Below are 25,257 nucleotides of genomic sequence, written 5' to 3'. Positions count from 1 at the left end.
CCTGGGTCGGCACCTCGGCGCTGCTGCGGCAGGAGGGATGCCGAGATGTCCGCTGGCGCTGCTGGGGCGGCTCTTCAGCCCTGCTCGCTCGCCTGCCACCCTCGCTCCTCCTTTTGGGCTCTTGTTTCACAGACAAAAGATCTGCTTCTTATCGGGGACTCTTCTGTTTACAGGGACTGCTGACAGGTGTGGGCTCCGCTGACCTTCTAAGACACAAAATATTTACGGAGGGTAGGCAAAGGGTCCCTGGAGGTGGCTGATGTCCTTCTGTTGCGTTCCCAAGTGTCTCGGTGCTTCTGTGCATCTTGCTCTGGGTTCGCTGGGGTAGGGGCCAGGAACGATGAAGTGGTGCCTGCTGTTTGCTCTGGTTTTAGCTCTCAGCACGGCACAGGTAGTTGCAGTAGTGCTGATCTCAAGTTGCTGCTGACCCAGAGGTCCCGTAATCCCTAATAGTAGTAGGATTAGATTTTTGTCCAGCCAAGTCCTCTTTTCCTTTTGCTTTTTATTTTTTTTCCCTACTTTTGCAGTACTTTATGCCCCAGCTAACATACATTCTGCCTCCTCCGTTGACCTTTGCCTGGGTACTCCAGCTCCTAGGAAGGACTTGCTCATCTTTTGGGAGAAGTCTGTCAACCTGGCCCTCCCCTCTATGCTAGCCTACCTGCCCCTTTGTCCTTTTTTGTGCACAGGATTGATTTTTGTTGCTCTGAGCCTGTGTCTGGCCCTCCTGCTCTCATTAAGCAGACAAAAATCTCTCTCTTCACTTTCTGGGTGCACGACTGATTTCTGCAGGGGTAATTTTAAGACTTTGGTTTGTACCCATCTGCCAGACTTTTCCACTGGCATTAAATGTGTGAAACTTGTGGAGTTCAACTGGCTGCTGTGTAACACTGTTAGTGCTGAGCTTCCCCTTGGTGTTTCAGAGAGGGACAGGACATATGGATGCACTAAGGGTTCTTAAACCACCTGATTAAGTCCATTTTTACCAATGTAGAGGGACTGGCCAAAACTACACAGCTTCAGTTGCTGCAGCACTGTGGTGGGTTCAGTTAGCAATGGGGTGGTACCAGTATAAAAGCACTACATTGCCCAATTCTGTAAAAGTCCTTTATCTGCCATAAACTCTGAATATGCAGCTGCTGGTATTAAACCAAACTTTGCAAATCTCCTGTTGAGCTCTTCAGGATCAGTTCTTGTTTCTTATTTTTTCCTTAGAGTCTGTAGGTGTGCATAATTATATGTATTTTTGAAAGCTCTAAATATGCCTCATTTAAACTTCTGCAAGCATCTTTGTAAGTTCAATTAAATGACTACAGAAGAAAATTATCAAAAAATGAAACAAGGGAAATGTGCATTTACCCAGATGGGGCTTGCAAGCCAAGCAAAATGTTGTGTTAGCCCAACAAATGGGTTATTTAAGCAAAGTCCTACCAAGACAAACATAGGAGAGTCAAGGCTAAGTAAGTTTTGAAGCAATACAGGATGTGACCCTCTCAAGTTCAGTTATCAGAATTGCACAGGTTGAGAAGATGGGACTGATTTTAAGGTCCACTTGAAAATGGCATTGGAAGGGACCCTGATAAAAGCACTCTGAGCTGAATTTTTCAAGTACTCCCCCCAAAATTCAGTTTGAGGTCTAAACAACTGCACCACTGGATTATTTTATTTACACAATTTTCTTGAGTCAGAAAACTCAAGAAAAGAGTCAGTAACAATGAGGTTGGTCCGGCTCTACAAGAGGGAGGATGTGGTGTTGTACCCTGAAGAAGGCACGGGGGAGGGCGTTTTCTCCTATGGTCACACGTGTCCAGCTCTGGGGAGGAAGTAGGCTCTGCCCACCCCTGTGCCTTGCAGGGCTGTGACCTTGTTCCCAGCACGGAGTGAGCAGCATCCGGCCCTGGGAAGGGGACAGGCCCCAGGGCTGAGCCAGCATCGGGGCTTGTGGAAGCACAGAGGGCTTCCGAGAGGAAAAGCACACGTGTACACACGGCCTCAATGCTGTAACTGCATTTCAAGGAACTGATTCTGCTGCACTGAATTAAATTCCCATTTAATTTCCATCAAAGTTAAAAGCAAAACTTGTAAGTAACTGGATTGGGCCCAGTGTGCTCACAGTCCCTCTGCTGCTAATCAAAAGCAATACTCTGTTGCTAATTTGAGAAGATTTTTTTTTTTTTAAGTAGCTTAAAACAAGAGGAAACTGTCACATCCTGAGTGATATCCTGTGTGCTACAGCAGTGTTCTTGCTGCTCAGTGATCAGAATTTTAGCCAAGGGAATGAAAGCCAATCCATGTAAAAATTCATTTTCTTTGTGGAGATCTTGTACTATTGCACAAGGTATTTTCTGATGGCAAAATGCAAATCTAAAATCTATATCCAAGTGAACAAAAAGATTAATTAAATTAGCTGACTGGAGGAAATTCAGAGGACAATGAGTTATTGATTTGATTATAGTAAATTCATTTTAATATGTGAGATTACATTTTTAATACTTGAAATTATCACAGTGTTTCACAGTGCAGGTAATTATTTCTCAAATTGTATATGTTTAAGGCTGCTAATTTGGTATCCAGTACTGCTGGAGTGCTGATGTGCTCTCTGCCATCGAGTGCCCCCACTCACAGGGAGCTGCAGTGCCCAGGCTGTCCAGTCCTGCCAGGCAGCTTCGAGGGCTGCTACTTTTGATTTATATTTTTTGGCTTGGCGTTGTTCCTGGAGGGTTTGGGCAAGTGTCTGTCCTGGGCAGCACTGTTCCTGCCTGAGCAGTGGCAGGGAGTTCAACACTGAGCCACAGCAGGAGATCTGAGCAGCTTCTAGGGGATGGCAGCAAAATTCCTGCCTGTGCCACCCAGGAGCTGGGTGATTGTTTTTATTTTCTTTCCCTTTTTTTGTGTGGGTTTTTTTTTTGTTTGTTTGTGTTTTTTGGGGTTTTTTTGTTCATTTTTTTTTGGCAGCCATCTGCTGTGCCCAGCTTCCTTGGCTTGGGGAGATGAGACTGCTGATTCCCAAAATGGCCAGGAGGGAAGAAAGTCAACAATTTGGTCTCCTGCTGGCCTGCAAGGGCGGTGGGGCTGGCAGGGTGGCTGGCCAGGTGGGCGCTGGTGGCACGTGGTGCCTTCTAGCTTTGTACACCACAGGGAGAAAATCTGCCCAGCTCTCTCGTTTGCTCATTCTTATGTGGTGTGAGTGGCCAAATGACAGAGAGGGAACAAATGGGAGTTTTGGTATCTTGGCAAAATGCTCTGCAACCTACCAAACATGTCCTCCTTGCACACCCAGAGCCAGAGAGGGGTGATCAGCCTGCACTGCTCCTGTCCCACATCTCTTCTGGGTGTAAAGCTCAGCAGACCTTGGGATTATTTCCCTAACACAGGGGAGCACATGAAACCAAAGGTGTTGATCCAGAAAATGCTGATCTAGCAGGTTTTAAAATGAGAGCAAATATATTTCATCCCTATTGTGTTTTACCCCTCTGTGGTGCTCAGACCTGCTGGAGCCCACTGTGCTGGCTTTGGCTGTGACTTCTGTGTGACCACGGGCCTAGGAGTGGCCTTCAGCATCTCTGAGTGAGCCCTGCCTGTGGAAAGAGAGGCAACAGCTAAAATGAATTTGGCTCTGCCCACAGCATCAGGGGGTGATTTACTCCCATCTTTAGTATTTGAAGTCAAACTTAATGAAGACAGATATGTTGACTCCACTCCTTAGTTATTTTACTGGCTTTTCAACCTGGGTATATCTGTTAAGGCGTATATTTGCATTGCTACCGAAAAGTTGGCTGTATAGTTAATTTTTCTGTTTTATACTTGATATTAAACTGCTACATAGCTTAAAACACCTGGAGAATACAAATCAATCTTTTAGAAATATGCTAAATAACACTTTTTATTAAGATAAAAAAGCTTTAAAAGGGAAGAGGAAAGTGCTGTCCATGTTAATATAGATGTGGGTGTGTGTTAGCCCAGAATAAACAATGCTGTGCATTAGCTGGGGTACAGGCATGGGTGGGTTTGCTGGATGCTAAGGATGTGGAGAGGGGAGGATGGTGAGCAGCCTGGCTGCCTGGTGGCTGTCCCCTGGCACCCCTGGCGCCAGGCTCTTCTTCCAGCAGTTTGATTTCAGCATAGCAGCAGCTGCCTGCTGGGGAGCAGGGAAAGGGGATTTCTGTAAGGTTACAAACATGGCTGTTTGTCTGGGTACTTTGGTACTTCTTTATTTATTATTTATTCCTTCTTGTCTGTTAAGTTAAAAGTGTAAATGTTTAGCAGTGATAGGGTGGGGAGCCACTTGAAACACTGTTGCAGCTCTTGAAGAACAGTATTTCTGGTTTTGAAGCCTTCAGCTGTTGAAGCAGGACAATATAAGAAAATACATCTGCTCCAGGTGACTATCCTGGGCTTGCCATCCCAGCTGTAAATCGGGGTGAAAATAATCCTTTTTGTCCACTTCAAATTTGGGATCAATTGTGTATCTATAAACCATCTTACTGGAAAAGCCAACTGTGGCCAGGAAATTACTTTTAAGTTTTGAAACATATTTGTTTACAGTTCAAAACCATATTGCTAAATAAAAAAATCTAGATAGATCCCTAAATCAGATGGTCTTGCTAGGAAAAAAAGAGATTGCAGGTATGTGTATAAACATAGCTAAACATCTAGATATATTTATGCTGCGAATCTGTGATACATCCTAAACTAAACCCCAAACAAGTACATCATGTTACCAGATACCTGGTTGGAGACACCACTGAGCTGATACATATTAGAAAAGAAATATTCTGGGTGGTTAGCACAAGAAATATCCATGATTGGGATAGATTTAGCTTTTTTCTTAAGATATGGTGAAAATTATTGGTGAAAACTTTGACATCTAATAATGGTTCACCCCTCCATGCAGGCATATTCACTTTGAGTCTTGAACATTTGTCTTTTCTCACCTCTCACTGGACACACAAAGGCTGTGAGTGTTGTCCAGGAGCAATGATGTCCCATGGGGGTGAGTAGGGGAAGGGATCCTATGAAGAACTTTTTTCTCTTCGGGTTTGTGTTTAAACGTAGATCACCAAGAGATCTCTCCAAAAGTACAGTTGTTCTCACTTGTGGTTCTCCCCACTCATAGTGCAGCCACTCTGCTGTGGATAAGTGAGGCTGGGTGGTCAGAAAGTATATTTATAGCCAGTGTTTCCTATTCTTGTCCAATATGCAAATGTTAGATTTAATTAAATGAGAAATATTTTTTATTCAGAACTATCTATGCCTACAGAAACAGAAGGCCTTCAAGATTAAGCTCATGATAAAACATGAATGATGGAGAGATTATTGCATTGGGGCTTTACTTATTTACTTATTTATTTTCTTTAGAAATGAATTTTATGTTAGACTGAGTAACTCTCAGCGTTCTGTTTTCTGCTTCCCCTGCTCAGGGGATCCCTGGGCAGGACCTGCTCCTGCAGAGGAGCTGAGTGTCCCCAGGTAGCAGAGATCAGCAGTGTCCTGTGGGGTGGTGACACCTGCAGTGCCAACACCCTCTGCTCCAGATTCCACAAGCAGGAGGGCAGCACCAGCCCTGCCAAAGATGTGCCTCCTCCTCCTCACTTAGGCAAAGCTGAAACTGGCCTAATGAGGGTGGGCAACCAGGAACTGCCTCTGGGAAGCAGTGGGAGGATCCAGGCTGATAAATGATTACAACAGGATAAACACATCACTTTCTATCAGTCTCTTCTCATTTGGGAGCAGGTCCATCTTTTCTTCCCTCAGTTAAGCTGAATTAAGTGTGGAAAGACAAGATACATCCTTTTCATTTTAAAAGTTGCAGAATAAAAATTAGGCAGATAGGTAAGCTCTTATTTTTCCTGTCTGCCCTGTGGGATGTTTTCAGAAAATGTTCATAATATATGTGTAAGCTACTTTCCAACTCGCTGGTAAATGATTTTACTTTTCCAGCTCTCATATTTTATTAAATTTGATTTTTTGTGCTCATTTCAATCCATAAAAGTGCAAAATACTTTTTTGAAACCATACGCTTTCTGGCTTTTGAAATAAATTATTTCCAATCCCTATTTGGTTAAAAGTAAAATAATCTGACTTACATATCTGAATCGGACTCTGTTTAAGAAAGGTTTAAGAAAATGTAGAGTGGCAGGAGGCAATGGCATAAATTGTTGGAGACTAATTCCATGCTATGTATTTAATGTTAAAGATTTTGTGAGCATGTGGATCCTATAGCTTGATCAAAGCTGTACATTATACTCTGTGAATGAAGAGTTAGTGTTAATAGCTGGGGTAAAACATGTTTTTAGCTTTGCTTTTTTTCATCAGTCAAGTAAAAATTCTCCTAATGTTTTATTACAGCAAGAGTTGTATGATATTTTTTCTTTCTTGTTAAATTTCTGTGCTGTTTCCGCCCTCTCCCCCAGTGGCAATGTTGAATCTTGTTTTATAAGAGAAGGATCATTACATATAATCAAGTAATTTAAACAAACGATCTCTTAGCTGAAGGAGACATATACTGTAATATAAACTTGCTGAAATGAAAAGCCGCTGTTCCAAACCATCACGCTGTATTTTTGAGTTATTAAAAGCTCTCTCATTTTGGTTTTGCAAACAGCCCTGGCTGCCAGAAGTTTGGGGGTTTTCACTGATCTCTAACCTGTTGGCTGGTGCTTTGATGACAGCACAACAGTGATGGAGGTATTAATCTGTCTTGTTCCCATTTAAAGTGTAAAGGATGTTAACTTGCTGTCTTAGAATAATGTAGTACTACAACCCCAGCTATTTCACATACTGCATTGAATGACTCTTCAGAAGGTGCTATTGCCTACAAAACAAGCTGTGGGTTCTTCTTTTTGGGTGGTACAGACGCATGAGGCCTGTGGAAGATGTACTGCTGCTGGAGCAAAAGGGCTTTTTGAAAGGTATCTCTCTTAAGTTATGGATTTGGAAACATGGGAGGTTGGTTTCTTTACATGTACCTGCTGTTTGAGGGGGGAAAAAACAGTGTTTTACAAAAATGTAGCCAACTTCAGCCATTCCTACCTGCACTTCTTCATGGGCCTGACTGGTGGGACATGCAAGGTGTGGGGAAGGAAGGGTGAGGCTGGAGTGGGGATTCTGGGTGTGAGCTGAGGTACTTCCTGCCAGCCCTGGAGTTGCTTTCCAAATCCTCCCCTCCCCTCTTGGTCATTTCAGAGTGTGTGTCACATTTCTGAGGGTACCCAGTAAGCAGCTGGGCTGCACATCATTACCCTGCTGCCTCTTTTATGATCTTGTTACTTCCACGTAAATAAGTGATGAGACTGGTTAGAAGAGAAGGCTTCACTCCTAATTCCGCTGATGCCAGTAGCCTCAAACCAGACTTTTTAAAGCAATCTCCAGTTCAGCTGAGTTGGGGTAAGTGTGGTTTTTTTAGGAGACTGATTTGTGGTCTTGAACAGCATTTATCATATATACATAGATGTGTAAAAATATTTTTTTTAATCAAAAGTTCACTAACTTATTTAAAATGCAAGTATGAGTGAATGTCTGTAGATTATTATTTTCAGAGCAGATTTTTTTCCCTTAAAGTTTAAGGATTTAGAACAAGTGTTAACTCTGTCAGGTGTTTTGTACCCTGAAAAGATGAACAAAAATATCCAGGCTCAGTTCCTGTTTCAACAGGAGTCACTCACATGTCCTATTTTTGAAAGCTGGTTAGTAATTCTCTTGCCAAAATACCAAACCCTGACTTTTAAGTAGGACTTAAGATGATGCATAATGTTAAATATCTCAAGCTTTCTAGTCTTTTATATGTTGGAGCTGTTGGTGAGCAGGTATGGAAAATGTGCTATTGCTCTGAGCACTCAGAAACCAACATGCCCTCCTTGGTGCCAGGCTGTCTGTTGAAGTGAGAAGTGTGCAAGTGCAGTGTTGCTCATATTTGAAGTAAAATGTTCCAAGTTTATCTGAAAAGATGTGCAAGAACACACTCCATCCCCCTGAACTTGAATCCAGGAGATGATTTTAGTAGTCTGCAGAGAAATACAGGCTGAGGAGTGCTCAGGGCTGTCCAGAGGCAGGGCAGTGAGTTAATCTGTGGCAAAGGGCTCACCAACAAGCTACCAGCACTAACCTGTGCCCAAGGCAGCCTCTGGCACGGGCTGATGCCAAAGGAGTGCCGTGGGAAGAGCTGGAGGTCAGGGGCATGGCCAAGCCTCCCCGACTGTAATAGAACTGCAATGACTATTGCATGCATTTAGAAGAAACTTTTTGTCTGCTGCTTCCTAGACAATCACAAACCTTTGCCTTACCAAAAAAGAACAATTTCACATTTTTAGCCAGATTGCACGATGGAGGAGAAAGGATGTCCGCACCTTTATCGATTACAGGGCTGGCTTTCTGATCAATTGAAAGTTTTCTATCCACTTGAGTGACACTCACCTTAAGAGCCCATCCTTGAAGGCAGTGAGCAGTAACCTGCAGGGGTGGTTTCCCAGCACTCGCTGTGTCGGGAACTCGCGCAGAAGGAAGGGACGGCGGCGGTCGATCCCTCTCTGCCGCGGAGCTGTTTGGGCAGCTCATTTGTCACAGGGCTCAGAGGGGTTTCTGTACGGATCCAGGCATGGCCAAAGCAGACTGCACCATGAAACATGAGTAAGCATGGACCAGCTATGAACACAGCTTTCATTTACCATACCATTTCCATAAGAAATTTTCCATTTACCAGGAAATAAATAAAAATAAAAAAACCCCAACAACCCAGCAAAATCTCATTAACGGGGAAAAATAGAAGTGCAGGTAGGAAATACATTCAGCTGTCATAAAAATTTGTAGAGGAACTCTGCTTCACTGATCCTTTGGCTATGGATGAATTTTGCCTGGGAAAAAAACATTAGTTCAGCTAAGTGGCCCTGTTTGTCTTGACTGTAAATTAATTATCTTGGCCTTTTTCATAGTGCTTAGGTTGGAAGGAAGTTCTTTGTTTTAAAAGGTAGATGTTTCTGTGCTGGTATTTTTACACCTTTTATTTAGGGTAGGGCTATTTTCATTCTTTTAATCCCCATTCATTTAGCTCACTGAAATTTAAATACAAAAACTTTATGCAAGTTGTATTTCTTTAGTAAACTTCTACCAACATACAGGCTTAAGCCATGTGTGGAAATCCCCACACCCTGTTTCCAAGGCTTAGCAGCACTTGTAGGAGACAGGACTTAGGGCTTTGGCAGTCTTCCTCGGGACAGAAGACCAGAAATCAAAACAAGCAAATAAATACGACAAGGAAATGTTGCAGAACACAAAGCCCTGACAGGAACACTTGTAGTAGAGGAGCAGACACAATAACACTGTTTGCCTCCAAGAAAAGATGTTTTGAGTTAATGTTATTCCTCATGGTCTCTGCCTGTAGGAGAGGGATTTTAGCAGCTCTGGAGGAAGAGGCTGAAAGGGCTCTGAAGGTGGCCTTATGAAGGAAGGTGTTTGTGCCCTATTTTTTTCTGTAGATACACTGGGAATCACTGTCCCAAGCTCTGCATTTACACTTAAAATGGCCCTTTCCTTTTCATGTCACAGCTGCATATTTAGCTGGTTCATTCCCTCCTGACACCCCTAAAATTGTAAAAATTATTACTAATGAGACTACTCCAAAGTACTCGCTTGACATCTGCCTTGCATTTTTGCCTGGTGGCATTGGCACAAGCATGTGGACAGGAGCACACATGCATTGACACAAACATGTGGGCAGGGGACATTTGCAGAAGGGACATGACCATGCAGTGAAAGCAGCTAAACCCCCCCTCCATGGCTGGCTGGAAAACTCTGTGGGCTCCTGGAGGAGAGGTTTGCTCAGGCTTGGGTTTAGTTTTGCTTTGGTTGCATCATGCCTGAATATTCACTCTTGGTGGAGAGCAAGATAAGTACGTGTCCCTTCAGCATTTTATGAAACAAAGTAATGCAGATATCTATAAGTGAGACATGACATGAAGCGTACAGATAGTAAGTTTGGAATAGTTCTGGGAGTTAAGAATTTACATGTCTTTATTAATTATTAGATGTTATTAGTGAGTGACTAAGGAACTGGGAAGCTCTAAGCGTTCTTTTGAAGTAGTGTACCCAAATTAGGCTAAATAAATAAATAAATCTAAAAATGTTGGGGAATGTCTGCTCTAATGAATTTTCTAAATACACAAATCACACTTATTAAATCAGTGGATCTTTTAACTGTAAAAATATTATTACTGTTACACTAGGGAAATCCATTCAGAATTATAAAATATTTGGAAACTCTTTCTATGTTTCATTTCAGTGGAAGGGTTGTACGTTTAGTAGGAATAAAAAGAAAAAAGTATGTTTTGGGATAAAGTTTTAAAAGCCAGCTTTCCCCTTTTCTTTGTGTGTGTGCCAATTTTCAATAAGAGCTGTGTTCTCCTTTTAGTGTTGTTTAAAATAAACTACACATATAACAAGATGTTGAAATTTCTTTATGGTATGTTAGCACTAAGGAAGATTGTTAAGGGGTTATAAAAAATATTAGTTTCCACTTTATGGCGGTTGTGTTGGTTTTTCTGCAAATTAAATTTGATGCTACAAAGGGCTATATGTGATACATACAACTTTCCCTCATTGTAATTTCCATCACCTTAATGCAGCCAACAAAGCCTGTCTTTCTAGTAGAAGAATCTCAGCTGGAGAATTCCCCTCAACCTGTGTAATAAAATTCTGCAGTAGGAAAGTGTGGGGCATCTACTCACGTGAATCAAGAGGAGGAGGCAGGATTCTCCATGCATTAGCTTTGCTCCTTCTTTTATTTATCCTTTTATCTATATTTCACCTTGCATTTTATACCATTTATGAGTTCCTTCATCAAAATGTTTAAGCTCACGTACAAATAAGACAGACTTTGCTGTTAGTGTTTAAGAGGCAGTACAGAAGAATATATTGTTTTATTATTAAAATACAATTTATGAACCAGAAATAATCATAGATGCAAATTTATACTTTGCACATTTTTTTTTCTTAATAAGAATATGTATATTTTCATCTGGGGAGAAAGCAGCATTAAAATGAGCGAGCCTGGGGAGTATTGCCACACACACAGGCACACACACACGCATACGCTTGCATACACAAAAGAGCCACAGTGAGGGATTGCTGGAGACACAAACTCCTACCAAAGCCCAGCAAAAACCAGCTCTCTCCAGGAAAGCTGGAGCTCTGCTGCCTGGGCTGGCCAGGGCCTGAGCCCCTGGGATGGCCTGGGACCGCAGCAGAGTGGCAGCACTGGCAGCCTGGGGTGCTCAGTGCTCCAAAACCCGGCCTTTCTGAGGAGGGGAAAAGGGGGAAATAACACCACTCACCTGGTGGGTTTTGTCATGCCCTGGTAGCTCTAATGAAAATGGTTGGTCAGGAAAAGCCTCCTCTCTTTTCCTTTTTCTGTGCTACCCATGCTGCAAACATAGTTCACTAGTGAAACAACTTCCAAGTTTGAAGGATTTGCAGTAAAAATTGGTGTATTTTTTTAGTCTGAGGTGTGGAAATCTGGTCAAAGACTTCTTTTCAGCTGTGATTAATAGCCCTAGGTGCTGAATGGGGTATTTGTGGAGGGGAGTGTGATGCTAAACAAAGTGTTTGGTACAGCAGCTCTGATCCTGCTGGAGCTCACTGCAGCTGGGATGAGGGCTCTAGGCATAATGTAGTAAAACTTGCTTTGAAGAATTATGAAGTAAAAGGCTAAAACTTGTGTAAGACTAGAGTTGGTTGTGTGCTTTACAATTTCACCAGAGTCCCTAAAGGTAGTTGCTTGATGTTTAAGTAATTTTCTGTTCTTTTTATCATATTTGCAAATGTGAATTTTTCATCAATACTAAACTCTCTACCTCAAACCTAAGTCTGAAAATTGGGGTTCCCCGCCATCTGGAGATGCTCAGATCCTGTGAAATGGGAGACATTGCATTGACTTCTATTGGGTCTGGATGAAATCAGTTGTGGAAAAATAGCTGTCAAGTGGAACTTGATTTATAGTGATGTTGAGATGAGCTGGAGAGCTGACATCAGCTCCTTGTCAAAGGGAAAGGAAAATGCTACTTGCTGTCCATGGCAGTAGGGACAGTGCCACAGCAGGTGGGACAGTGTTTTTGTGAGTTTTTTATTACAGAACTGCACTTGGTTGAATGGATTTGACTAAGCAGAATGCAGAAGTGTGCATTAGTAGCAAAGGGGAGCAGCCTGCAGTTTGAGGCAGGGTGTACTCAGTCTGCTGGTGTACCTAAATGTCTATGTGCTTTACCAGAGCAAGAGGTAGTGTAAGGAGTTATGGCCCCAGTGCTCATCTGCAGGTCCTAGTTATCTACTTCCATTCTTCCCGGGTTTGGTTCCTGTTCCCATATATGTAGATTTTCAGAATGTTCCCCTTTCTTTGTGTCATTAGCCTGTGTTAGGTGTTAACCTTTCAATATTCTTGTTAGGTGTCTGAATACAGGACCAGCACAGGTAAATTTATTAGGTGTCCTGCTTTATAGAGAAACTTTATAGCCCCAATGTAAAAACAGTGTTCTTCCCTGTCTTTCTCCTGCCTTTTTTTTTTTTTTTTTTCTTTTTTCTTCCCCAGAGAAGAAAAGGTTGCAATAAATCTGCCTTGTGAGACCCTGCATTCTCTGTGCAAAGCCAAATAGTTGAATTTCATGGTGCTTTGACTTGGTTTTGAAACTTCATTTCATTGCAGCCCTTTTGTTATGTTCAGGAAACAGTCAAGGCTCTTCTGGCATCCCTTTGGCCCGTGCCATCCCCTCCAGCTGAACTCTGCCATGTGTGCCTTGTCTCTGCCAGCTGCAAGTCTCGGGTCTGCTGTGTCCCAACACACAGCCCCATGTGTTTGCAAACATTGTTTTGGGGGGTATCTTCACTCAGTATTTGTGCTCAGAAATGCATAGCGGGTAGCAGAGCCTTCACAGTGCAACTTCTAAACTGAAATTTGGAGGAAGGTATAAGATATTGCAATTATTTGAGTAACACATTTGTTATTGCACTTGCTGACCCACCTCTGGTCTGTTACTTGTATCATCACCATCATCTTGTCTTTGGGTAAGCTCAGCCTGCTTTTGGCATTTCTAGCAGGTCAGAGGATCGCTTCACAACGTGCAAATTTGGCTCATGGATTCGAAGTCCTGGCCATGAATTGTAGAGGTATTGATCTTCCCTTTCTCTGCTTTCCTTGTTTTGGTTTGGTAGGGTTTCAACAAGTAAGTGTTTCTGTCATCCAGTTGCATTACAAATGGAAAAAGAATATTTAAACCCTTGATTGCTGAAGTAAAATCTGTGATTTTATGAGCCATATGGAGAATGCTGGATTCACCTGTTTTGTTTCACTTGAGCTTTAAAGTGCCTGCTTACTCATAGTAGAACTATTTTTGAAAGAAGGTGCAGACATTATGGTGACAGTTGCCTTAGGAATGCGTATGACAATGCAGAGGGGAGGGTGCCCAGAGGCAGCTGGTGTTTGCTGTCCCCCATCCCTGTCCACAGGAACTGGCCACCCTGTGCCCCATCTCCTCGTGTGTCTCCCTCACCCCTGCCTGTGTGTGCTATGGGCTCAGCCCAACTGGGGCAGGTGAGAGCAGGGACTCTGGGTGCTCCCATCCATTTCCAGTGGAACCCATGGCAGATGATGGGTCTGGGGGTGCAGGATGTCAGTGGGAGGTCTGTGCCAGGCAGGAATGGGCCATCAGCAGATTGGTTGCTTGAACTGGGTGGGCTGCACTCCACCAGTCTCATGGGCAGGCAAACTCCAGGCAGAAACAGGAAAAGAAACCTCTAAATTCTTGAGCATTTCACAGATTAACTACCATGTATTTCAATTAAAAGGAAAAAAAGAAATCCACCCTGCCCGTTGGGGATAAACATTTGATGACAAGCTATAAGAACCGTCAGTGAGAGTATTGATCCCAAATGTATCATGGTGTGTCTGTAGTCCCAGTTTTAAGAACTACAAGTTTAATGTATTGCATGTATAAGATGTTGATGTTGATGGCAACCTGAAACATTGACTGCATTTTATTACACCTAACCCTCGTATTTATTTACATAATAGATTTGGATGGGAAATATCTGTCTCCAGTGAAGTATGTGAATTAGAAACACAAAAACTAAATATGAGCACTGGGAATAAATACACCCTGGCTCGTGAGTCAGGTGTGCAGTCTGTGGGAAGGGCTGTGATTAGCCATTATGTATGTCCTACAGTCTTGCTCGCCTTACCGAGATGCGATTTTTATTTACAAGGCTCCCTTTCTCTGGCTGCAGTTCCATTAAGTTTTGCTGTAGCGCTGGAAGAGGCAGGCCCGTTAGCTGCACACAGATTTACTGTGCGAGTTTAAGCTAATGGATACTTATCAGGCAGGCTGTATTTGGTGATCGTCCATCATTTGCTCATTAAACAGTGTATCTAAGTGATTCTCATTTCCTCCCTGCCATGTCTGGAAAGGAGGAAACTAGACACATTACGATGGAATATTAATGTCCTGGAGGATTTAGCCACCCATAATTAGATCTCCTTTGCATAAACCTGCTAGTGCTACCTTATTTTGTTGTTTGTCTTGTTCTCCTTAATCACCTTCACATCTTTTTCTGTTCCTAACGATCTTTTTTTTCAGTTTCCCTTTGTAATTCTGTCCCATTTGTCTCATCCTTCCTCTGGTTTTTTTTTTTTAAATTTTTTTCTTTCTTTCTTTTTTTCTTCTTTTCCTTGACCTAGTGAGCACAGCAGTCTGGGTTTCCCCACTCCTCCCTCCTTCACACAAAAAGGCTGACTTTGCCAGCAAAACCCACAGTCTCTGCCAAGCCCTATTACTGACTTTGGAGAAAAGCAGCTAGAGAACTTGTGCAAATTTAGGCTCTGAACTAGCTAAATAAGCCATGTCAGTAAACCCTCTTGTCTTATTCCCTGGCCTGCTGGCTCATGAAAGGACTAATACATAACGGTCCTATTTAAGGTGGAAAAAACCCTTGCTGGCCAAGGGCCACCAATGGCTGGATCAGCTGCTCACTCAGGAGAGAACGGGGAGGCGGCTCTGGAGCTGCGAGCGATTGTGCCGAGGACCATCCACGGTTCCCATGGGGGATCCCAGGGTTAGGGCATGGGCAAGGAACACAGCATCGCCTCTCTAGGGATGCCCTGGTGTCCCAGTGCTCCTTCCCACCAACCACCAGGGCCAAGTGTTACTAAAGCCGAATGGAAATGATCTCACAAACAAGCGAAATGCCTTATAAACATGGGGAGACCTGAGAGGAATCCTCTGGTGAAGTTGATGTTCCAAGGGGAGTAAAGTGGCTCCGGTGGCTGGTATAAAGCACACCCAGCAGCTTCTGCCAGGCACCTTTTCTTTCCCCTGCGTGTTGATAGGAAGGCAGCAGGGGGATTTCCCTTTGCTTTCTAGCTGCAAGGTACTGTACATGCGTCGGGATACACTCACAGGCATCTATTCTCAGCTGGCTGGCGAAGCCCCTCAAAACTTCTATTTTCCTGCTGAAGGTGAAGGTTTCTGTGTGCAGAGCGGCTGGAGGAAGCCCCAGCTGCTGACAAAGAGGCAGCTCGGTTCCTGGAGGAGGCGATGCCTGGCTCGGGGCCGGCTCTGCGCCCTGCAGCGCTCCCGGGCAGCGGCTGCAGCTCTGCCGCAGCGCCGCTGCATTTAATAACAAACGGGGCTGCTTCTCCTGCCGCCGCTTCCCTCCTGCTGCAGATTTTTGTGTTTTGCAGTCTCCTGTCTCACCGATATGATGGAGAATCTTATCAGGGAACATCTAAGGAGGAGAGTGGGGAAGCCTTGCAGCAAACTGGGGGGTGATCAGAACAGGAGGGGTTGGCTGGCTTCTGCTCAGAGTAGCCATTTCCAAACCTTTCCCACTGCTGGCTGTGGTGGCAGCTCCCGGGGCTGTGCAGGGCTGGCCCTGGCTGGCCAGCAGGCTCCATGGAGCAGAGGTGTTCTTCTCTTTCAGTTTGAGCTATCAACCTGTCTGCACCTCTCCAAAGGATGAGCTCTAGAGGTACACGGAAAATACCAGGCTATTTAAAGTGTAAAGGTTGTTAACACCCTTTGTGCTCCTGCCATGCCAAGCAGCTGGAAAGAGGCTGCTTTACAATCCCGAATCCACAAAGTTTTGAGCATCCGCAGCTCCCTTTGACTTTGTGGAAATGGAAGCTGCTCTGCATTTTGCAGGATTAGGAGCACTGTATCAAATCCCAGGCTGCCAGGGCTGTGGGATGAGTCTCGGCACATGAATGGTGGTCGGATGGGGCTATTCTGTGTCCTGCGCTGATTTGGGAGCATGTAATTGCATGTGATGGGAGGGATGGAGCACAGGCTGCGTAGGACAGCACAGAGTTTTGTGTCTGAAAGTGGCAAAGGAGCCTGAAGATTAGAGATCATGGAGCTTCTGTGTGTGAGTGCCGATAGCTAGGGCAGGAAAAGATGTGATTAATGTGTGACTGGCTTACAATGCGGCTTGGTGCTGGAGTATTTCTCTAGAGGGAAAGCTGTGAGGCTTGACACATACGTTACAGCTAAAACACAGGCATCGGTGAGACTTCCCTGGGTTTGTCTGAGAGTTCCATCACCAGCAAAATCTAACAAAACTAAAAAAGTGGCACCAGAATTTTGTGCATTCAAGATATTTTGTGCCTGGTGTTTTCTAAGGTTGCTGGCAGGTGAAGAAGTAGCCCTGATCCTGAATGCAGTGCTTGGTGACAGCCTTGATTCAGGAAAGTTTCCCCCATCAGGGGTGGGACATGCTTCTAACCCATTCGATTTCTCAGTACTTCCTTGCACTCTCACAGTTCCTGATGTTTTCGTTAGTGAACTACAATGTTTTTATATTATGAGAAGTGTTAAACTGGTCCTTGTGGTCCTTGAAGCCTGTGTAACAGGATAAGGGAGCATACACATGCCATCTGAATTACTGAGGGGCTGTTGCTCACTTGAAAAGCTTGATTGCATCTAGAAATCAACATTTGGTGCAGAAGCATCTTACTTTGATAAGGTTAACTTCTTTCCTGGGAGTGATAAAGTGTTAAATAAGCACTGTGACTGTGAATGGAGTTCAGGTAATGGTAGCCCCATAAATAGATGTTCTCACTCTTAGGGGAATGGATGCTGAATCCTTTCAGAAGTTTCTCTGAGCACAAAGAACTGAAATCTTTAAGCCTGCAGCACTCGTGACCTAGCAATTAAATAAGCATCCTTGGAGAACATCTGAGACGAGCGGGCAAAATGCAAATATTTGGCATGTGCAGGAGTGCTGTATTGTGATGTTGCTGTTGCCCACAGTTCTTCCCTAATGTCGGCTGTGTGCTTGTTCTGGCTCTTGCATTTGGGCCCCACAGTCAGCTGGAGCTAAACAGTGGTCTTCTCCAGGCATGACAGCAGGGAGTCCTCCTGTGCTGGGGCACAACAGGGAGGGGAGGCAGATGTGTCCTTCCACTGCCAGCAATGACCTCCCTGTGCCAGGCCTCAGGTGGGCAGTCCACAAACATAACCATCTTTTGAGTTGACTAGCAATAATAATTTCTATGCTGCCAGACCAAGGCTATTTTCAAATCAAACCCATCCTTCCTGAAGGGTGTCAGCTTCATAGATACCCCTAGATTTCAGCAAAGGCACAGATGTTGTAGCAGGCACATGCTTTGGTGAGATTCCTGTAACTATCTCATGATCATCACCTTTTAGCTACAAGGATGTAGCTAAAAAGTCTCTTTTTATTTGCAGTATTTTATCTTTTTGTGCTAGCAAATACTGTGGATCATTTACAAAAGAGAAGAAAAATAGGTTAATGCTTTAAAAATGGAGTGCTGTGAGTGTTGATATCAAGGTGTAGTACTGGACTTTGAAACTTTTTCTTGCCCATTTGTTTAAAATAAACTACATAGCAATTTTGGCACTAAGGGTTGTGTATCCTCTCTGTTGGTCAGCGTGTTGCACCATGAGTGCTGTGCCAAAGACACATGGAGTTGAGTGGGACCAAACTTTTGTCCTCTTGCTGTATTTTCCCGTTATTACTAAAGAAGTAAAAATATGCACTTCCAAAGCATTTTAAGTTGATCATTGCGGTGGAGAGAGCAGATAGAGATCAGAGTAAGAGTGTACTTGCATAGCAACTTCTGTGTTCCAACCGTGGCTTAATGTGCAGGCACACCATGTAAATTGGACAGAAAACAGGCTGAGTTTGTGAAAGAAAACTGGAAGAATCCAACCCAGCAAAAAGCCATGTGAAGTGCATCTGTGAACATTCTGCCCATGGCTTAACATCAGTGATTTTGTGTCTTCATTTTCAATGTCTAGTATGAAATGCCTCCAAAATTTCAGGAAATGCTGAGCCTTCATCATCTTGTCGCCAGGATTCTTTAAAAGTAGTTAGAACTGATACAAGATCTCTAGTTGCTTTGGAAAATCAGGGTTCTCAGTCTTGAATGGTGCTGCTGTTTCCTGTGGTTTTCCCAAGCTGCAGGGTTTTTCATGCACGTGGGTGGCTCCTGCCCAGGCTGAACATCAGCCTTGTGGACTTGGGTATCCACATATTCAGAGTGATTAACGAGAACAGATAGAAGGCTCTAGTCCTTGACTTTGATAGTTATGAGTATGTCTAGCATGTCTAAGAAAATGTATTTTCCTGCTGATGAAATGGGAATTATTCTTACTCTGCAGTGCATTTTGAGAGTGATTGTGTTGAAGTCTTTGTACCTCTTCCCTGGCTTTGTTTTGCCCATTACCACAAGTTAAGCACCAGCATCTACACAGTGAATATTGATATACATGGTCACCTAAGCCAACCTATGTTTCAAGGAATGAGGACAAAAAATATTAAGAAACTGAAAATTCAGCTTAAGTGAATCAGTCTCTGGCTAATATTATGGACTAAGGGTGTTTTTGACTTCATTCTCGGTAGTGAGACATGGAAATCCCTTCACAGCCATAGTGACCAAATCTGTTCTGGGTCCACTGTGCCCTGCCAGGGAGGGCTTGTCAAGACCTAAGGCAGTCCCTAGGGGTCTATGGGACTCCTCTGCCCTCTGTGAATAGCATCATGTCCCCAGATCTCAAATCAGCCTGGGAAGCCTCTTCCTGCTTCCCTATGGCTCCAGCAACAGACATATGCAACTGAGAGCAAATTTCAGCTGCACGTGTCTGTTAAAGTTGACTTTAGGAGGAAGAAAACATATTTCCTTCTGACTTCCTTGGCTTCTGCTCACTGCTGAGGTTGAGGAAAAGCCAGCAGTGACACCATTTCAAATGCTGGCTCCTTAAATAACCATTTATATCCAGAAGATTAGGCAGCCACAGAGGAACCTTGCAGCTCTTGGTTTTATGCCCGTTACGGAGATGGAGCATAAGCAGATGGAGTTTGTGTCTCCCTACAATTACACTTGCTGTCTATGACAAAGCCTAATCACTTATTTTTTACTTCAGCTTCAGAGCCATTTCCTATCAAACTTTTGGGGCTTCTTAATAAGTGTATACACACAGTCTTTTGGTCATTCTTTTCTGGATGTGTCTGCTTTCGCTCCTTGTTTCTCTCTCTCCACGGTCTAGCTGGGTGGATGGATGGATGGATGGATAGGTGAGGATCAAGTGCTTGTGTCAATTGATACTGCAATTCTTCTTGGAACAGACATGGCTCCTGCTTTTTCTTATGGTTTAGCCTCTGAAAGATGATGTTTGCTTAAAAGAGTTAAAGGAAAAATGGAAAAGCAAAGGCAAAGGTGGTGGTAGTGTTGTGAGTAGCAGCTGCAGGGCAATGTGTCTGTGCCTAAACTCAGGAGGCTCCATCCCACTGACCTCCTCTTTCCATGGATATGCAGCACTGTCAGCTCTGTGGTGGGTCTGTGCAAATAGAGGGGGAGAACCTGAAACCATGACTGCAATAATATAAAGTGAATTTCAGTGCTGTTGCATCCACGTGAATGTTCTCTGTCCCCTTTTCAGTCATTAGGGAGCAAAGCAAATTAATGCCAACAGAGGCTGATTCAAACCTTTGCCCTCATTTAAGGGATTCCAAAAACTGTGGTTTTGTTACGTGCTGGAGCCAGCTGCCCTAGAGCAGCTCAAGGACTGGAGCAGTCTTTGGTGTTTAACCAACATGAAAGTCAGTGCTAAAATTGTCAATGACCAGTGCAGATCCATATACTACTCCTTGACTAGGACCAAATTTATCTTTTTCATGTATTTTTAGCAGACTGAGCTTTTTAACCTCTCTTTCCAAGACAAAATGTAAAGAAATAAAAAAACCTCTAGCATAAAAGTAGCGAGGTAAAAAAAAAAACTCTCCAAGCAAAACAACCAAAAAGCAGTCAAGGATAAAATAAAATTAAAACTTTCCCCTTGTCTGTTTTGAGTAAGGTACGTGAATTTCCAACTTGGCTTATTTAGTTTTGGAGCAAAAACCCTCCCAGGTGTATATAGATTTTGATGTTAAAATGAGACACGCGTTTGTGTAAGTCTGAAATGGTATTTCGGATAACTGCATCCAGAGTTTTTCTATTAAGAGATGGGTCAGAATGGGAACAAGATGGTGGCTCACAGAACACAAAATGGTAGGTGAGCCCTCAGGAGGGAGCACACGCCAGCCAAGCCAGCTCTGCCACCGTCAGGGAATAGGACCAATAATGGCTTCAATAAGCTTCTAGCTTTGCCTCGTGTTTTTCCTCTGTCATTCTGGAATTTAATATTATGTGACATGGCCTTTATGCTAACATAGACTCTGAAAAGAGTATAGCCAAGTCTCAAGTATGATTTCTCCAAAGAAATGGCTGAGTTTCATGCTCCTCCATTAGTAAACACACAGATTTAAGAAAACCAGAGTGGTGCTCTTCTGTGGAGCACACATTTTTTTATGGTTTGGACATAAAATTACATTTGTCAAGGCACTGCCTATGTAAATTATATTCTCTGTTCCTAATGCTATATGATGGTACCACTAACATCAGCCTGATGTCAGAATTCCACACTGGATTGGGGGAATAATGTGAGGAAAGAATAAAATCAAGACTCTTGTGATGCAAATGTCAGTGTAAATATTCACTGGAGCAGGTTGGCCTGAGCATACAGGGCTGGTCAACAGGGGTTGTGCTTGTGGCTTTGCTGTATGGTTTGGGTTCCAGATGCAGAATGTGCATTTGAATCCAGCATAACACAGATGAAAGGGTGAGCATTTGTTCAGTGCATGGAGTAAATAATATTAATCAGAAAGTAAAGACCTATAATTTAAATTTGTTTGGTGTCAGAGTGGCAGAGTGGGCAGGTAATGATGACAAACTTTTGCAATTCAAAAGAAGAACTTCTGCAGTTACTGCTTTCAAATGCCCAGTCTGACATTAGTATAACCAGCACTAATTTCAAAAACAGCAGGATCAGGCACCTTTTTGCCTGGCATGTTGTTCCCTTAGTTATTTTTAAGAATGTAAGAATCAAGTGGCATTTTTGTAATTCTTAACAGGCAGAAGGTTTTAGCTATGTCACTTGCAAGTGCTGAGCAACCTGACAACCTTCACAGCAACAGCAAGCCTTAAAAGCAGTTATTTGTGACTGCCATATCACAGAGCATGGTTATACATCAAAATAGTATTTTTTAATTCTGAGAAATTCCTAAAGATATTGCTGGGTTCTGAATATGGCAGGGGTGTTAGTATGTTGGGATGACATAAGTCAGGCAATTTTTCCTTCATAGTACAGTTCTTTACTATGATCTGTTGAAATACCTATTTCAAAAAAAACCTCTGTGTTTACAATGGCAATTTTGCATGTTCAAGTTGTGAATGTACAACATTTCAAATATGAATTACCAGGCAGTAGTGTTTAAGCATCTATTAAAATTTCAAATGAACTTACTGCCACCCGTTCGGGAAGAAACTGCAAACACAAATCCCATATTTAGGTTAAAAAGTAGGAAAGATCTGTTTACTAAATTTCCAGCTTATGAATTATTTTATAGAAAGCAGTAAGTTCTTTTTCAGCAGTGGAGAAGTCTGTTTTAATACTTAATGTCATAGTGGACCTAGTTTTCTGATGACTTTGCTTTCCAGTTGGTTTGCTTTAGCAATCACAACTTATTTTTGTTCTTTTTCAGTTGAAGAGGGTGAATCTTCAGATTTTGCTTTGACCTGGGACTCATCAGTGACTCAATCAGGTAAATATTTTAGGTTCTTCTGATTGCAAAAACTGCCAGAAAGCTGCCAGGCTTTTTACAGGAACTGTATTTTGTATGTCACATTCCTGTCTCAAATCCAAGACTACCCACTGCAACACAATTTTTATATCAGTTCCATATGGTCAATAAAATCTATTACACACAGAGACTAATATACTCTTATCCTCCAGAGAGCCATTCTTTCTTCTTGTGGGCACACTGAAACGGGTTGTGATTTCTCCAGTATAACCACTTTGAAGTTTTCTGCAATGGGCACTGTTACACATTCATTCCAATCTAATTACATAAAAGCTGCTTTAATAGGAATTTTAAGCCTCGGTCTCAACTGGAATGTGTGTATTTCTCCTCTCTGAGGAAATTGGAAAGTACTGTCAGGACTGGAGAATAAAAGTGGTACATCGCCATGACAGAAAGGTTTAAAATTTGAACAAGCTTTTGGTCTGCTTGACAGTAATAAACATGTGTCTGAGGCTTGTTCATCCGTGTTAGGTCAATAATTTGAATAAAAAGAGGCTCAAGAAACTGAACAGGATAATTAAGTTTGTCTGTGTAATATGTATTGATAACACAAGCATGAGGGTAAATGTCAGATTAGTTTGTGTTTAAAGTAACTAGTCACATCTCAATCACTGTGCCCCATGTAAAGATATTTTGTCTGTTTTTAACGTTTATGAGATGCTCAGAATATTTTTGATTTTGAGGCCGCTAAGTCTATTTCTGTGCTCTCTCCACATTGGACTGTGCAATGGTATTCTCTTAAAAGCTCAGCAATGATATGAAAACAGCCAAGAAACTGCGCAGTAATATGAAAACCAACAATGTTTCATTCCTGGTTAGATGGATTTTGTAAGAGTCACGGGGAGCCTGGCTCCCAGGAGACACTTTCTTACGGAAGTGAGCATCTGTCTGGTCTCGGAGGCACAAAGTGCCTTTGTGTGGCACTTTGTGGCCTTTTGCTTTGTACCCACTGTGCTCTCAGATGCATCTTCTGGGGCACTGGGTGCATCTTCTCTGGGCACTCAGGCTGTTTGGAGGGGTTTGTGTTTTCACTAGTCTGTGATAGCAAATATTGCTGCTGCTGCTGCTGCTGCTGCTGCAAACCCCCAGCTGTGATGTCGAAGGCCCCTTTGTGCCTGGAGCTAACGGTGCATGAAAAGAGCGCTCGCCAGCTCTCTTGCTTGACCTTCATCTCAAACAGCACTGGAGTGGAGTTACCGGTGTTATCTATCACAAGTCTGGAAGTGTATTAAATTCAAAATAGGCTATGGTTCAAAACAATGAAAAAAAAAAAATTCTGTGCACAGCAGAGTTAATTTGGGGTTGGTGTTGGTGACTATGCCTTAAGTAAAAGACAGACTGTGAAAGGCTTTTACCAAATTAGTTAAGTCTCCATTTTTCTTCGTTTACTCCCACAATTACAGCTCTCATTCAAGAGGTCGGATGTGAGAGAAAATGTATTGTATGCATGATTTATGGCAGCTTTAGGAAAATGTGTGTTAATTGGGGGATTTTCTTCTTAATACATTTAGTAGCTACAGATGTCAATCTTGTAGGTGTATAACAATGTAATGCTGTATCCTGTCAAGTTGGGATGCAGTACATGGGACACAAGTTGCAGGTTGGAATATGATTGAGGAACTACACAGAAAAAGCTTAAAAAGCCCAAGTTTGTGGTGGTGTGGCTGCGTGGAGTCACTGGCTCTTGTGTGGTGTGGCTCCTCAGCTATATTCAGTAACTGAAACCAGTCTCTCAGTCCCAGTGTGCGAGACTTTCATTATGTTCTTTTATGATCTTCCTGTTTGCATTAGCTCCAGTAGTGTGATGTTGAAGTTCAATAAAGGGTGAAAAAACATGCTTCGATTTCTTGTTTCATGCCCCTTCCTTCCCTGGCCCAAAATGACAAAATTGCCTCCCCTTCCTTGACTCCCCCCAAAAGAAAAAAAACCCCAAAGGCCAAACCTGGGACTTGTTAACTCTGAAACATTTTCCAGATGTTTCAAATTAACATATTTCTCTCCCTCTTTCTCCTGTATGTGTTTGTACATCTCTGTGTGTGTGCAAACACATACAAAATGACTTCTGAAAAATTCTGTTGGCAGTCTGCACAGCTGCTGTGGGCTGGGGAGTCATGGTCCCAGGGTTGGGTGGTATGTAGGGGCAGCAAGAGCTGTTACAAGGTAGAATGTAAACTTTAAACTTTTAAAAAATATGTATTTTTTTCTACAAGTGAAATAATTATATAGATGCATCCATGAGGAAAAACTGAGCTTTTGCTGCCATATTTTATTTTGTTCATTTAACCACTAGAAGTTATTCTGGAAATTTTGCTTGTGAGCATGAGTTGAGTCTGCATGCACGGGTCTTGTCTCTGATGACCATCTGTCCTTGGTGTGCCAAGCACGGGGCTCCAAGCTCGCTGTCCTCTGAGGGAGCTTCTCTGCTCCTGACATGTACTGAGGGTGCACAGCCTGTGCATCCCTGCCCAGAGCAGGGCACTGGGCAAACTCATGGGAGCTGCTTAGTGCAGCCCATGGAAATTTGGCCATGAACACCATGGCAACAGAAACCCTGTGCTCAGATGGGTCTGTTTGGTGATGGCATGGTACAGGACCATCCTTTTTCCTCTGGCAGAGTGTGTGCACAAGTTGCTGTCTGCTCTGGCATAACTGCTCATTCCTGGTGAAATCTACCAAGGCAAGAATCCAACCCATGGTGTAGTTACACAGAGGAATTTGTTCCAACACTTCAAATACAGATAGAAATAGTTTAATTTATATATATATATATCTTTTTTTAATAACAACAACTTAAAGGCTGTACATAATAACTTAGAGAAGCAAAAAAACATACAAGAGGCAGAGGCTGCCCTTGCACCAGGGTGAATAATCTGAATGTCCACCAGTACTGTTTAACAATGGGCATGTAGTAAATTTCCTTCCTCTTCAGGTTTTGTAAACATCTTTTCCTTAATGCAAAAGGAAGAAAAAAAGCTTTTCCTTTCCTCTCTTAATCCAAGGACTTAGTTTGTTGTAAATAGCTGGTCAGGCGTGTTTTGCTGCCTAAGAGGCAGAGATGTTTTGTGCTCCAGAGGAACAGTG

The 25,257-nt window shown here is 43.0% G+C and overlaps 1 protein-coding gene across 6 annotated transcripts in view; it reads left to right on the top strand.

The window, feature by feature from the left end:
- The window catches only part of ZNF423 (zinc finger protein 423), a 267,337-nt gene that overhangs the window by 60,117 nt on the left and 181,963 nt on the right, over nucleotides 1–25,257 (top strand). For all 6 annotated transcript variants that reach the window (XM_086848260.1, XM_086848259.1, XM_086848257.1 and 3 more), the window contains one exon: nucleotides 22,078–22,137. In XM_086848260.1, the coding sequence (XP_086704386.1) occupies nucleotides 22,078–22,137 (60 nt within the window). The remainder of the gene's footprint in view (nucleotides 1–22,077; nucleotides 22,138–25,257) is intronic.

The sequence above is a fragment of the Cyanistes caeruleus genome, chromosome 12, assembly GCF_971803275.1.
Source record: "Cyanistes caeruleus chromosome 12, bCyaCae1.hap1.1, whole genome shotgun sequence".
Classification (NCBI taxonomy): domain Eukaryota; kingdom Metazoa; phylum Chordata; class Aves; order Passeriformes; family Paridae; genus Cyanistes; species Cyanistes caeruleus.
This window is presented reverse-complemented; position numbering and strand designations above follow the sequence as displayed.